Source organism: Taudactylus pleione, unplaced genomic scaffold (genome assembly GCF_031769625.1).
Source record: "Taudactylus pleione unplaced genomic scaffold, aTauple2 ptg000181l, whole genome shotgun sequence".
NCBI lineage: Eukaryota > Metazoa > Chordata > Amphibia > Anura > Myobatrachidae > Taudactylus > Taudactylus pleione.
Window position 1 is genome coordinate 4,139,284 of NW_028284583.1, and position 15,811 is coordinate 4,155,094.

General features: G+C 41.3%; 1 protein-coding gene across 3 annotated transcripts in view; it reads left to right on the forward strand.

Moving 5' to 3' along the window:
• RALA (RAS like proto-oncogene A) overlaps positions 1-15,403 on the forward strand; it is a 75,064-nt gene extending 59,661 nt beyond the window's left edge. For all 3 annotated transcript variants that reach the window (XM_088476042.1, XM_088476043.1, XM_088476041.1), the window contains 4 exons: positions 5,212-5,366; positions 8,154-8,362; positions 11,164-11,338; positions 12,611-15,403. In XM_088476042.1, the coding sequence (XP_088332168.1) occupies positions 5,253-5,366; positions 8,154-8,362; positions 11,164-11,338; positions 12,611-12,733 (621 nt within the window). In that variant the 5' untranslated portion in view covers positions 5,212-5,252 and the 3' untranslated portion in view covers positions 12,734-15,403. The remainder of the gene's footprint in view (positions 1-5,211; positions 5,367-8,153; positions 8,363-11,163; positions 11,339-12,610) is intronic.
• Positions 15,404-15,811: the final 408 nt, after the last annotated feature.

Sequence of the window (15,811 nt, forward strand, 5' to 3'; positions counted from 1 at the left end):
CTGCAGTGTTCATTCCAGGAGTTCTCCATTAGGAAGCGGACTTCCTCAGCCGTCACAACGTGCATCCTGGGGACTGGTCTCTTCTCCAAGAGAGGTTTCAACTCCTAGTGACCAGAGGGGGCCTCCCAGAGGTGGTCCTCATGGCCTCCTGACTATATCAAATGCTGGCGGTGTTAGGATCCAGAATTGGAGGTACTGAAGCTACATTCGGTGACTAGTTGTCTGTTAAGGGGACCTTCCACTTTGTGTACCTGTTTCCTCCAGTCTCCCTTCTTTCTCTGAAGTTTCAAGCGAGATGGAGGTACTTTCCTGCTGGTGGCTCCAGATTGCCCCAGATGTCACTGGTACTTAGATTTTCAGAGTCTCCCCATCGACACTCCATTCCTGCTGTTTCAATGTCCGGACCTGTTGTCTGCGGGTACTTGCCTTTCCTTGGACCTGGATCGTTTGTCTTTGACTGCGTCCCTACTGTGGTCCTAAGGCTTCTCTGGCTCTGTCTTCATCGGGATGTTTACAGCATGTAGGCCAGCTTTTGCTGGGCTCTACCACGGAATGTGGCTTACATAATTCTTATGGTATTGTACCTGTAGTTTATGAACCTCCAGGTGTTTCGAATTTCCAGAAGTTCTGGCATTCCTTCCAGCTGGTTTGGGTCTCGCCCTCCGCCTGGCCTTCCTGAAAGTGCGGGTCTCTGCACTGTCAGTATGGTTCGGATGTGGAATTGCTCCACTTTCGGGTATACATATCCTACTTCAAGGTGTTTTCCGAATTCTACTTCCCTTTATACCCCCTAGGGGCTCCTTGGGATTAGGCTATGGTTCTTCGTGTCGTTCTGTGGCTTCCACTCAAACCACTAGTTTTGATAACCTTTACGTGGTTTATAGCTTAGACTCTTTCTTAAGGAGTTTACATCTGCCAGGAGAGTGGCAGAATTGGAAGCGTTCTCATGTGGCTCCCTCTTCTGGATATTTCAACAAGACAGGGTTGTAGGTCGCACTTGCCCTGTGTTTCTTCCTACAGTGTTTTTTTTTTGTTTTTTTTTTAAGTTCTATATTAGTCAGGAACTTATTGTACCTACATTTCAGTTTCCAGTCCACTCAGATAGGGTGGCCTTATTGACTGTGGTCCGGCCTCTACGGATTTTCGTAGTCTGTTCGAGTTTGTTCAGGAAATCAGACTCCTTTTGTAGTCTCAGACATTAGCTAGATGGCTTCATATGTCTATCTCAGGGGCCTACACATAGGAAGGCCTTTCGGTTTCTGTTGATGCTTCTTCTACTCGGGCTGTGGGAAGCTCGCTGTGGCGCCTCTGCTGTTCTGCCTTGTGAGGTGGCCACATGGTTTTCTGTACACACCTTTCTAAGGATCTATGCATTGAATTCCTTTGCCTCTCAGGATGTTTTCTTTGGGCAACGGATTCTCCTCTCATCACAGGAACGTCCCCACCCTTATAAGGACTGCTTTGGGACATCCCCAAAGTCATCCCTGTGGACCCCCTATGGACTCTGAAGAAGAAAATGAGATATGGTAAGTACTTACCTTTTGTTATTTCTCTCTCTTCGAAGTCCATAGGGTCCACAGGGCACCCGCCCTGATGCACCTGGCTTCATATGGGCTGTGTTACTGGTCACCGGTTTCCCATCTCCTTCTCTGGAACACTCAAGAACCATACTCAGTCTTCTCTCTCTCTTTTTTTTCCTCCTTTGGCTACTTACAAACTAAGGTGCCGCTGGCTTGGGGGTGGGGTTATAGGGAGAGTGGACGTAGTGCATCCTGGGAGCTAAAAGCTTTAACTGCGTGGTGCCCGGATATTGGTCCCCAACCTATAGCCCAAGGTCAACCCTGTGGACCCTATGGACATCGAAGAGAGAGAGATAACAAGGGTAAGTTCTTACCATATATCTCATTTTTCCCGGTTTTTCCATACTACACATGCGCAAAACACAGGGAAAATGGCTGTTGCGGGCAATTTCCAGGCATTTTTACAGCGCTGACACCGGTGCCAAAGTGGGACTCCGGAGGGTTAAGTATGGGGTGCAGGGTGTGCGGTGTCGGCCCCCCTGGACCCAGAGGCCCGTGTGCATCACAGACCCTGCACCCATTAGAAATACACCCCTGCATATACCTACAAAAACAAAATTTGTAAGGTTAGAAATTCATTCTGATGACTGTATGCAATACAACTGGGGACAATTATCGTAGGATCCTCATTGAGAATTGCATAATTCATTTTAAAAATACTTTTCTTCATGCACCTGAGCAGTGATTCCAAAGCCTGGTCCCAGACATTATGGATAACCCTGCTTCAGCACAAGTGGGTAAATCAAACCGGCTGAGTAAATAATTTAGCCACCTGTGCTCATGCATGGATATCCTTCGTACCTGCACTAGTGGCAGCATTGCCACAAAAACCTGTCTGACATTCAGCGAGCGAGTAATGTGCATTTGTACTGAAGCACAGATAGGATACACTAACACTTCTTCCAATTGTAAGGTCTGTACAAGTCCTGAAGGTGCAGAGAGAGCGTGAGCACAGTTCTACCCCATAAGCATTAACTGAACAACTTATAGCACTGATTCTAATCATCACTGTGAAAAGTGGGGTGTACTGTTCAGAGGCAAAATGGGAGTGGACGTCGTTTAATAGGATGTTTGGCCACCAGGTTTACCTAGTAAGTCCGGTGGCATGGAGGGTACCAATGGCTGGAACTGTGCAGGAGAGATGCAGCACTAATCTTCCACAAGGGTTGATGGCCAGAAAATAAGATCTCATGGATTAACACATTAATGTTAATTTGGGTTCAAATCAGATGGTAAAGGCCATGACCTCTAACCATTGGCCTTCCACATGTGCTCTGCGAATGGGGGGCACTGTCTTCCTGGAAGACATCCCTTCTATCATTAAAGAAATGCTGCAACATGGGGTGAAGATAATCCGTTAGTACCATTAACTAGTGATTAGCATTGACCGTGTTTTCTAAGCGAACAATCGCACACAAACTAAGCCAGGAACATGTGCCTCACAGCATTACACAACTACCAGTTCTCTATATGTCATGAACTCCCTTAAAGGAGGATTCACCAATATCAACTTCTGCTCGGCAGTCAATTGCCGTGTTGAACTCCCAAACATGCATTGTTAGGTGCGATGCGTGGTTTGAGCTCTGCAGCCCGCCTAGGAGATTCTGCTCTGTAACTGGCTGTTTGTGCTGCAGCTTCAACTTTCAGTCAATTGATCTGCAGTTGTTTGTTTTGCATTGCCTTCAGCTCAATATTACAGTATGCTTTGCTGATGATGTTTTGCTTCCAATATGCTCAATGTATCCCATTTAAATGGGTGTTTCCATTTTTATTTCTTTGTCCACTCCCAATATTTCTGATGTATCTTATACTTAATTCCTGCCGTTGGATGTTATCAATGCATCTGAACACATTGATCTACTTTAATTCTGACTTACAGGGATTTGAACCACATGTACATTTCTGGAGACTTGCCAGGCTCCTCTGCAAGCATAGGATGCAGAGAGAATATAGACAGATGAAAAATGCAGTGAGCGCTTTCCAAGTATATGAATATACATATATACATGTCATATGGCAGAATAAGTAGACTGGTTATACTAGAATAAATTATCTCAGCCAGCTACCGGTCATTATAGCAATCATACAATCTATAGTACATAAGCCTGGAACCTGTCTCTGACTGAATGATCCACTCTCTGGCGTGAGTTCTTATTGATGTAAATTTAGAATGTGGAGTAGAAGTCACTTTTGCTACCTCGGTTAGCAGTGTCCAAACAACTCCTTTTGTAGCCCAGATAAACCAGAACTACATAACTCAACTTGCAACACCGGCAGATCACCCTACAGCTATTTATAATTTGTGTTCTTCTGTGCATGGAAAATTAAAGTTTTAAATACATTTACATCACAGTGATAGTTGTCCAATACAGCTGCTTTATACTGCAGTGTTTTACAACTGCTGCCCTCAGGAATACCTAACATTGCATATTTGGTCTCCTCATTATCACAATTTTAAATAATTAGCTTGACCTGTGGATCTTTTAAAATGTTAGTCCAGAGGTTCCCAAACTTCGACCATTACAGTCCTGGTTTTACGGATATCCATGATTGAGCACAGGTGACTTAATTAGTACCTCAGTCAATTTGATTTAACTATCTGGACTCCAGCAAGGATATCTTTAAAACCTGTAATGGCGAAGTTTAGGAAGGTCTTTGTTATGGAGGGTACACACGGTCAGATATTCTTGACGATATGAACGATAACGATGGAAAAAATCATTACATAGTTCATATCGTTGGCATGCATCGGCCAACGATGCGCGTGCCCACATGTCATAACGATGTCTGAAGTCGCCTGTGTTTGCAGTCCAACTTGGACGACTTCATCATTTAAATTCTGTTAGAAATCGTTCATCGTTAATGAGATCGTTGGTAAAATTGTTCATCGTTGATCTAGCAAGTCTGACTGTGTGTATGCACCATTAGTAATGAAAACACATGTGCACCAACTAGGAGTTCTGTAAAACATGCAATGATTGGGGTCCCTGAGGACCTGAGTAGAAGGGGGATACACAGCATATGATGCTACAAGTCCCAGCTGACTTGTAGCTCCATAATAGCTCGTAGCTAAGAGTAGCTAATATTTTCTAAACCATGTCAGATTTTCCAGTTATTAAAATATTTGAATGTGACCTATTTCCTGTACAGAACATAGCAGTCCTGACGCACCCTGCAGCTAGCCTTTTTTTTCACTGCCCTTTGACCAAAGTGACTAACAATAGAGAACAAATTGTTTGCACAGCAAATGTAAATACAATGTCAAATATCTCCATTTGTTATTTCTGATAACTTTTACATGTTGCTACATTTTCATTTTGTAAATGTTACTTGTGGTCCTTTCATATAGGGGAACTTTGGTTTTTAAGCTCAGTGGGTCCTTTAATCCAATGTATTGAATTGACAGTGACTATCCGACAAACATTTTCAGTTGTTGATTTCAGCAATGGGATACCCAATAGAATTGTAGACAGAAGGGGAATCCTTTAAAAGCTCATGTGACAAGGGCCTAATTCTGGAGTGTGTAATTGTACAACTTAAACAAAGTGCCATTTATGGTGTTAAACAATGCTAATCTTTGTTGGGAGAAGCAACCTTGTTACAGTATTGCGTCATTCTTCTTGTTTTGCAGATTGATAGTCTTTACTAGCAACATTTAAACCAAGTGGAAAGATGGCAGCTAACAAGCCTAAGGGGCAGAATTCCTTGGCATTGCACAAAGTCATCATGGTAGGAAGTGGTGGAGTGGGAAAATCAGCTTTAACGCTCCAATTTATGTATGATGAGGTAAGAACAAATTTCAGTAATTTATACTTCCTTTTAGGGTAACAGGTTTAAAAATTTCAAAATTATGTTTAAACAAACTGAAAATCAGTGTTCTAAAACAAAGCATTTATAATTTTCCTGGATGTAGGGAAATTATTACTGTCTATGCAAATCCACTGTAGTACAACAAACATTAAGGGTGGAATTCAATTAGCCGATGTAATTTACCACAGCTAATTGATCCCCCGAGGGCAATTCAATTATCCCCGTAGCCGACAGTTATCGGAGATTTTTTTTCACCTGACTAAAGCAGGTGAAAAAAGATCCCCGATAATGACCCCGTTTTCACGTTTACGACCACGAAAACAGATAGAATCCGTGATGAATTCATGGACCTATGTGTTTTCAGGCGAATCCCATGGTTTTTTTTTTGCATGCAAAAAAGCATATAATTTGCGCAAAAAAACAAATTGCAAAAACTAAGTTTCAGCGTCCAAATAGTTAATGGGGCTAATTGAATTCCCCCTAAGAAAAAAAAAAAAAAAAAAATGCAAATAATCCTAAAACAAGAGTAGAAAGCCTCTAAACTGGCTACATGGAGATATTTTGGAAGCTGTGTTTTGTGCCAAAGATTGTGTTGCTGATAGTACTGATAAACTGCTTACACTAACTTTTGCATGTGCGCCACATTCTTTCCACTTTTATTTCTTTTTTGGTATGGTAAATTTAGCACTGCAGTAGTAATTGTGCAGAAATAATATCGCGCTGCATGGCATATTGAGGCTAAATGAGAGAGGACAGTCCTTAATATTAAGGATTCCTTATTGCAGCAATACTGGAATGTATTATTACTGAACCGACTGGACAGGGGCTGCTATAGGAATACATCCCAGCAATCAGTAGAAGCAAATTCATTGCATCCGCGATAACTTTACTGTCTGTCTTGGACAGCTGTGCATGCACTGACGTCTGGCTAATACCTATATGATTTGTAGTAAGATATACATCATGCTATGTAGTACATACTTGCAGTTGTTTCTGTTGTGTTTTAGTGTACTTTTATGTATGTGATATTTAATCACTCATCCTGTCTACTGCATATATACTCTGCATAGACCTTCATGCAATCATGTGTAGTTTTTAAATGTATGTGATATTTCATCTCTTGCATAGATTGATGTGTAGTCTATATTGTTCAGTGAAGCATAGTTTATGGTATATATCTGGCCTGGTTTTTGCTCCAACTCAGAGCAAGTTATCTCCTTTGATCAGCAGACCAATTGAGTCAGATGTAGCCTGTCTTAATCAAGGATACAACTCCTTTATATTCAGTATAGGGGGCAGCTGAGGCTGTTTGCAGCTGAGGTTAAAAGCACCAAGTGTTAAAGGCACAAAGTGTGATTACATAAGTTAATCAAACAGTTGAACAAACATTGGGCGGAATTCAATTGTTTTCGCGACCCACATCTCCCGTCTAAAGTGACAGGAGATCGCGGGCCGCTATGCAATTGTTCCAGATTTTTGTGCTGATCGCGCCCATAGTGGTCGGGTTTAGCCGCGTAAAGCAGCTAAACCCGACCAAAGTGCTGGGCGCGATCGCGAAAAGTGGTGTTTGGGCGCCCAAACATGTCACTTTTCGCACATTTCAGCTCTCACCCCCCTGGGGCTGCGAGCTAAAATGTAGCGCTGTCAGCTGATCGCGCCCGACAGGAGCAAGAATTGAATAGCTCTGTCGGGCGCGATGGGGGCTGGAATCAATTGAATTCTGCCCATTGACCAACAACTAAGGTAATTTCAGATTCAGACAAATTTTAAGGAAATCAGTTTTAATGTAACAAACCTAATACCATGCATTACACATTTCTTTTCTTCAAAACTATGCTTTATATTTTCTCTAAGGATATAACATACCTAACTCTCCCTGCATCTCACCTCTCTGTGCTCATTGCAGCTGTATTGATTCTCTCCCCTCCTCTTAAAATTCTTGAGCTTTCTTTTCATCATACATTGACTATTACAACCTCATTGTGTCACTATAAGAAACTTTTACAACTATATCTACTTATCTATCCTTCTGCTTTTATTATCTGGTGACATATCACCAAATCCAGGCCCCACACCAACACACAGCGGTTTTAATATGGAATAAATACCTTGCAGACCCCATGTGTCCCCCATCACCCTCCAAATCAATAAATGTGCCTTATGGAATCCACACTCTATCATTATTTTACATCTGAACATCTCTTTACAACAACTACTTTCACCAATTTCTACATTTACCTGAGACTGCTGGTTCACACCTTAACCATACAGTAACAACCATGGCTTTCCACAGGCACCTACAAAAACTGTCACATGAAGTAGAATGTCAGAGGTGTAAATCTTGCTCCATCTTACTTGCTCACATAATGTAAAACTGGAATCCACCCATCTGTCATTCTAACCCTCTGTTCCATGCTCACTGTCTACCCCATATGTGTCACCCCTGTCTGTATGCCCTTTCCCTTTAGTATGTAATCTCTCACGAGCAGGGCCCTCTTCCCTCGTGTGCTTTTCCTTCCTTTACTTATATTATCTACTCTATACTCCTTATAACCGCACCTAACCCTTGACTTTTGCCATCCTGCTATTATTGCAGCAATGTTTATATGCCATGTACTTGTCTTGCAATGTCTTATACTGTATGTCAGTGTTTTCTTGTTCTGTTCAACTGTTTCTGTACTTTGTTTTTGTACTTGTTAGGCGCTGCGGAACCCTTGTGGCACCATATAAATAAAGAATAATAAGAATAATACTGTTTCTTAGTTTGTAGAGGACTATGAACCAACCAAAGCAGATAGTTACCGGAAGAAAGTTGTGCTGGATGGAGTGGAGGTTCAGATTGATATCTTGGACACAGCTGGCCAGGAGGACTATGCGGCCATCAGAGACAATTATTTCCGGAGTGGTGAGGGCTTCCTGTGCGTCTTTTCTATCACAGAACAAGAATCGTTTGCTGCTACTGCAGATTTCCGGTGAGTGAGCAATTTGTCTGGATAGTTCTGACAATTTAGGAAAGAGAATTGTGGTTTCATTTGAACATACGAGCAAACCATTTGTCCTGTCCTGTATACAGAATACAAAATAATGACGTAAAACCGCTCATAACAGACCTGTTAACAATCCCTTAAGCGCAACTGGTCATTCCTGTAAAACAATTCTATTATGGTCCATAATGCAACAATTGGCTGTATCAAAACTAATGTCTAGACCAGTGGCTCCCAAACTGTGTGCCGTGGACCCTGTGGTGCCTCGGGACACTTGCAGGGTGCCTCAGTTGGGTGGTCCAGCACCAAATCAAATTCTTTATGGTCCATATAATGTAAATATGTGGACAAACAGAAGCACAATCCTGTCCACCACCACATAACTGACCCTAAGGATGACTGGTCAGCACAATTTACTTCACTGTACTACATACTACATTTTTTTTCTAAATTTCTCAATAACAAACTATTGGCTTAGGGGTGCCGTGAAAACAATACTCTAGGGCGCCTTGATTCAGAAAAGTTTGGGAACCACTGGTCTAGACCTTTCCAATTTCTCTTACTTATTTACTTCAATTCCAATATAAATGAAAGTTCTGCATGTAAATGATGTGTTGACATAACAATTGCCAATCTGTCTGTAATGACAAACTAGGAAGTGAAACTAGACACGTGTTACTACATTTAGAACATTCAGCTAGTATAGATAATCTATTCAAATAGAGCATGTTTCATTGAAACAGACACATGCAAAAATGAGCCAGGTGTCCTGTGTGCCTAGCACCAGTCTGCAATTTCTTAGTTCACTTCAATTTGCTAAATTTCTGCAGGTTGGCTGGATTGGCAAGTGACTGAACAGGTCCTAAAAAAAAAAGTGGAATATGGGGAAAAGTTAAGCAAGTTCAGGGAGCCCAAGGGGCAGGGGCATATCTATAATGGGTGCAGGGTGTGCGGGGAACACGGGCCCCGCACCGCACACCCTGCACCCATAATCTTACTTACCTCTCCGGAGTCCCACGTCAGCGCGGGGGTCCGGCGCTGTGAAACGACTGTCAAATGGCTGTGGCGGCCATTTTACCGTCGTTTGCAAATGTGCAGTACAGGGAAAATGGCCGCCGCAGCCATTTTCCCGGTGACCTGTGCAGACACTACAGACTCTGGGCGCACTCTAGTGCCCAGAGTCTATAACTCCGGCACTGGCCGTGCACAGCTCAGTGCGCTGCCGGGCGGAGAGGAGGGGTCCCGTGTCGGAGACTGCACACGAGCCCCCTCCTCTCTAGAAATGCCCCTGCCAAAGGGGGTATTCAAATAGGCGTGAGAATAGCAATAATTCCACACCAGCAGGGTTTCCCCTAAGGTGTGGATTTTTGCTATTCAATTAGGTGCCAGGTTCTTCATTTTTTGAGCAGCGGGAGCTTTTTTTTTTTCTCTTAGCCCCAGAGCACGACCAGTTTTTCCTAAAACCCATGTTTTTAGGAAAAATGGCCGGGAATTGCTCTGGAACCACTGTGGCCCCCCACCCTAATAATCAAGCATTTGGAAGTTTCCGATTAGCTTAATTAGTCATTAATTACTCATCTTTCACACGTGTCTTCTTCCTCCAGCGTCTGGATCCGGTCCTCTGCAGTTGTAGTGTGTGTGTGTGTGTCCACCCCCCCCCCCACCCAAAAGCAGCAGCAGGGAGAACTACATCTCCCAGCAAGTCCCTTCCCCAGTGCAAAGATGGAGGGGAGATGATGGAAAGTACAACATTTTTAATAAATTGGATACCGCGGGTATTGGGAGCGCGCATACCCGTGGTAATCCAAAATTAGGGCAAGGTTTTTTGCTGTGTAATATCTCTCCCCCCCCCCTCCCCAAAAATAAGGTTACAAACCGCAACAGAGAACTGACGTATTTTCAAATGTTATTTGATGGAGAAACCCTTCACGATTTTCCAGCTATACAAACACTGTCTTTTTTTCACTGTGTTGAGACTGCTGATGAGTCTTATCAGTTGTGTGATAGTATACTTAAAAATAGACTTGCTCCTGCTTCCTTTGTGTGTTTTCAAGATGACTGACTAAGCATACTAATCTTTTACTTAAGACCTCTAGTGGTGCTGTGATATCTCCTTCACAATGTAGATCTAGAACAATGCATCTGTCCACACCAGCTACAGTAGTGTAGGACATGGAGGCAATGCCTCTGACACCCATTCTATTTTCAAGATATAAATCAAACTAATATTATATCAATGAGTAGAATTATACATGTTTAATACTGTGATGGTAGGTTGTGGAATTCTCTAATAATGCAGGTGATTGTGGCTGATTTGTCAACCTGATTCAAAAGGAAATTGGATGCCTTTCTTACAAGAATGGCATCTCTAGCTGTAACACACACACACACTTCAGCATAAATTGTCATCTACCTTGCTAGGGTTTTGAATTCCCTCTGGATTAGCACCGGTAAAACTTTAATAGATGGAACTTCATTATTCATTTTTCAGTTTATCTAAGTGATCGTTACAAGAACCTCTATAGAAACGATACTTTAGACAGCTGCATTGGTAGAACGTAACATTCATCTATGTTACATAACTAATTATTGAGTATATCTTGCAATTCAATGGGGGAGAAACTAGAGAACTGAATTTGAAATCGCCAAGCTAATATATTTTATATATTTTTTTGTTTTTTTTGTGCTAAAATGATGAATGAACCATGAAATACATGCTTTAGCAGTGGGATTTCAGAGGTTTGATGGTGAAATCACATTAGATACAATTTTCTTTTATTCTCCCGTAGGGAACAGATACTGCGAGTAAAGGAGGATGAGAATGTTCCCTTCCTTCTGGTTGGTAACAAATCTGACCTGGAAGATAAGAGACAGGTGTCTGTGGAAGAAGCAAAGAGCAGAGCTGATCAGTGGAATGTCAATTATGTGGAAACCTCAGCAAAAACACGAGCTAATGTTGACAAGGTAAAATATGGCTTTGTTTGTTTTTTTCTGTAACATCCTTTTTTAGTTATTGGGGGGGGGGGGGGGGGTTATTTAAATTTCATGCCCTCTTCCCAGTTATGAGAATAGTCCCATCTCTTACCATTCCAGAGATCCTTTCTCTTTTAAATGCGATTTCTTCTAACATCGGTGTTCATCCCAATATTTGGCTACATGTGATTGGACAGCTATTATCCTCTAAGCTTCCTATTGGCTATAGCTTGATGCTTTACCAATCTTCCGAAACTTAATAGCAAGGCCCCAGTTTGAGCATTGATACATGGAGAATCCTTAGAACAGGGCTGGCCAAAAGGTCGATCACAATCTACCGGTAGTTTGCGGAGCTACCGCCGGTAGATCGCGACTAACTTGCTTTAGTAACTGAGAACGTTGGTCTCTGAACCGATCAGAGACTAAAAAAGCCTCTGATCGCTGCAGAGGCCAGCGTTCCCAGTGTTGCAGTGCGCGGGTGCCTGACGTGAGGTGCCTGCCGCTGCTGGGTCTAGTTAGATCCAGTCAGCGGCAGTCACAGGCAGCGTCTACGTCGGAGTGAAGCTGCAGCGCTGACCAACGTGAAGACAGGTAAGTACTGCACAGGGAGGGGGCACTCAGTATAAGGGGCATTACTGGAGGCAAAGCATAAGGGGCATTACCAGGGGCTCAGCATAAGGGGCACTACTGGGGGCATTGCATAATGGGCACAACTACAGGGGGAACTGCATAATGGGCACAACTACTGGAGGCATTGCATAAGGTGCACTACTGTGTGTTGTATTGTGAATAAGGGACACTACTATGTGGTGTAATGTGAATAAGATTGTGCTGCTGTGTGGAGTAATTTGAATTGGGGATATTGTGTGTGAATCGGCAGGACAGTCCCCTCATCCCTTGCTGCGAGGTCACGCCCCCTTTTTCAAGCTCGTTAGATCACAAAAGGTTTTTCGTTTTTTTAAAAGTAGATCACCAAGTCCCAAAAGTCTGGCCACCCCTGCCTTAGAAGGTAAGGGATTAATTGTATCTAGGAGGACAAAACCTTTCTAGGGTTTTCTTGCATTTCTGGTGATGTGAGCAATGTGGAGATAATTTAACACAAATGTTCATTTGAATAGTAATGATGCTAGAGTGGGCAATAAAAAGTTGATGATTTTGTCTATAAATGCCGCAATCCTTCAGAGAGAAAATAAGTATATGCTTATTCTTCTACTCTTCATACAAACTGCTAAACAGTCTGTGCCTACTGTTTCTATGCTACAGGTCTTCTTTGATTTGATGCGAGAAATCCGTGCCCGAAAGATGGAAGATAGTAAAGAGAAGAATGGCAAGAAGAAAAGAAAAAGCTTAGCCAAGAGAATAAGGGAAAGATGTTGCATTTTATAATGAATACCCATAAACCTCCCTCTTTTGTCTTACTGATAAGAACCATTACCGGTTAGCATGCCCGCTCACAGCCCAGGTGACTGGCTGTACTTATCGTTTTGGAGGCATTACGTTACACCCGAAGCATGATTTGGACAGTACCCCGGACACATGTTCAACTTCACTGACCAAAACAAAATTGTCACCGCTTAATTTGGAAACAAGATCCACCACCTTCTAAAACCCGTTTCTGCTCATTGTTCAATGTTTCTGAATGTACACATTTTTCTGATAGGCAGCAATAGTCTGTGAATACTTAACGATTGGGGAAATTAATGTTTTGTCTTGGTAACTACTTCCTTCTCTGCCCTCGCTTTCAGGAAGATCAACAGAACCACTATAAAGGAGACTGATGTTGATGTTTGATTTCTGTGGTTAAGCATAATAAATAAAATGGAATATGTTTTGTTAGGGGTTTTTTTTTTTGAATAGTCAAAATAGACAATTCTGTATGTAACTGATGTGTTTATGAAATGGTTGCCTCTTAACTTCCATTGTACTCTGAATATGCCTTAAAGTAGATCCATTACCTCACATGGTGGAGGCAGCCATTTTGTGGGCTGGACATCCAGGCGTTCTATTACCTAGGCACTGCTAACATCACTGAAGGATGAGGCACGTCATAGTGAATTAAGACTTGAATATTAGTCCAGACCACTACAATTGTCTGCCTCCATTTACAAGTCCACTTTAAAAGAGATTGATATTACTACTGTTGTGAGGTGTAAGTATTGTGTTGGGTATTACATGTATATGAAAAGGCTACTTTTATTATTCAGGAAAATACATCATTGGACAGTTTAAGGCCTTCTACCTTTTGATAACTATGACCCTGTCTGCTTTTACATAAGCAAACGCCATAAGACGATCTTATTAAAGGTCTTCATTTATTTTTTTAATGCTTTATTTAGCTTAGAATTTGTCATTGTAGTTCTGTCAGAGGAAGCAGATTTCCATTTTGAGTATTAATTTCACAACTGACACCTGAATAATATATATTGTACAACTAACTGATAAATGTTCATTTCACATGGATGGTGGTGGTGCAGTATTGCCATACGTACACACTAACATAAGCTGATCAACGAGAATCATGCGAGTCAGAGAGATTCTCTCCATGTCATATGTGAGTTGTATGAAAGCAACCACCCAGTCAGTGTTTATGACAATACTCCATTGTCTGACAGCACTCAATGAATTCTGTATAATAATATCGCTCTCAACTGTCACCTGCCCATTAGCGATTATAATACATGTGTGTTATGGTTCTTTTGTTTGTGAAGACAATAGTGGTAAATGCACTGTCGTCCTTGTTTTATTCTTCATTTGTTGATGGTTTTTACATTAATCAATCCTGATCATTTGAGAGTTTGTTCGAAAACACTTTGCTATCTGTAGATAAGGTGGTGTTAGATGTACTACATACTGACAGCATAATGACATTTTGTAACAATATTCAGCATGCTTATCCATCAGAACACATTTCTTCATTGCTGTAATAAAACAGCTAGTAGTGATATTGTTATGGGTTTGATTTCTGTAACCTATAGCCTCCAACTGTTAAATTACAACTTCTAGGATGCTCTGTTCACTGCTGGGAGGTGTAGTGCAACTATAACTGAAAGCCATTTTGCTTACCTTCTGTTTGTAAGTAATCCATAATGAAATGTAATTTTACTCGGCAAATGTTTGAAAAGACTAACCTCTGCAGCTTAAATTGCACATCACCTCACATTACTCTAACACTAGTATCTTTGCTGCACAATATTAAAGTCAACATTCATTTAATGAAGTAAGGTCATTTAGTCAGCATACACTGAAGAACTTGAGCTAAGACTTTTTCCAGGCTGTTATAAAACTCTTAACTAAGACATGTATTTAATCTATTGACTGTTGTATTAGCCATGTTCTCCTCATTATAGCATTGATTTGTCAGCCGATCATTAGTCCATTCAGCCACGGATATTCTCATGCTTAACCTCTCATCCACGTCTGACCGAGAGAAGGCTAATTTTGTATTTGGTTTGGACCGTTCTTCATGGTGTGTTTAGAGGTTTTCTTTTGAAATTATTTTAGCCCAGCAACTTTAGAAAGTATCCCCTTTTCATTAAAGATATGAAGCTTTGTTTTCATTAGAAACACTAAAGTAAAACATGCACAGATAGAACATAGCCTTCCAAATATAATTTGTATATAAATATCTACTGTAATAATCCAATACCATGTCCAGTATCCATTACATGAGATTTAGAGGCCATAAGGGCCTTTTCAATTGGTTACTGTGTTTTTGTTGGTGACTCGTTAATGACCATTAATGCTTTCAAGTGTACTTGCCACCTGCACATACTGGCGGCAGCCATTTTAGAATTAATGCCTCGTGCATATTTTCCATTGCTTCAGTGATGGCTCTGAATTGATAAGGATGCATTATTTTATCTTATAAATTCACCCCACAAAATGGCTGTTTCCAGTGTGCGTAGGCAGTTTGTGTACTTTAAATAGCTTTGCAGCTATTGTGCTGGGTTCTGTGGTGTTATGAAGCTACAAGTTTCACTAAACAATGTATAAGCTGATTCCACTACCCACTTTTATATTTTGCCATTTCAAAACAAATAAAGTTCAGTTTTGTAATTTTGTGTGTCAGTAGTCATATTTGTTCTCTAAGAAAATATATTGTCAACACATTTAATAAGTAACTACAAAAAGAATTGTATTTGGAAATACCTTTTTATAAAAAAAAAAAAAATACTTGCATTAATATAACATAGGCAGTGCTCAGAGAGGATAAAGATGCTCATACAACAGGAAATCTGCATAATGCTGTTTGCACTGTGCATGAAAACAGTGGGTAGGTGCACTAAATTTCTGTAATACAGATGAGCAAAGCTGCAATTAAATTTGCAGAGGTGGGACGTTCTTTAAGCCTTGCCATTGCGGGGAATGCCATTCTACACTCTGTGTGTGCATTCATATAGGGCAAAATTTATCATTAATGAATAGAGCTGGGGTGATGGATGTCATTTCAAACACTTAAGTTTC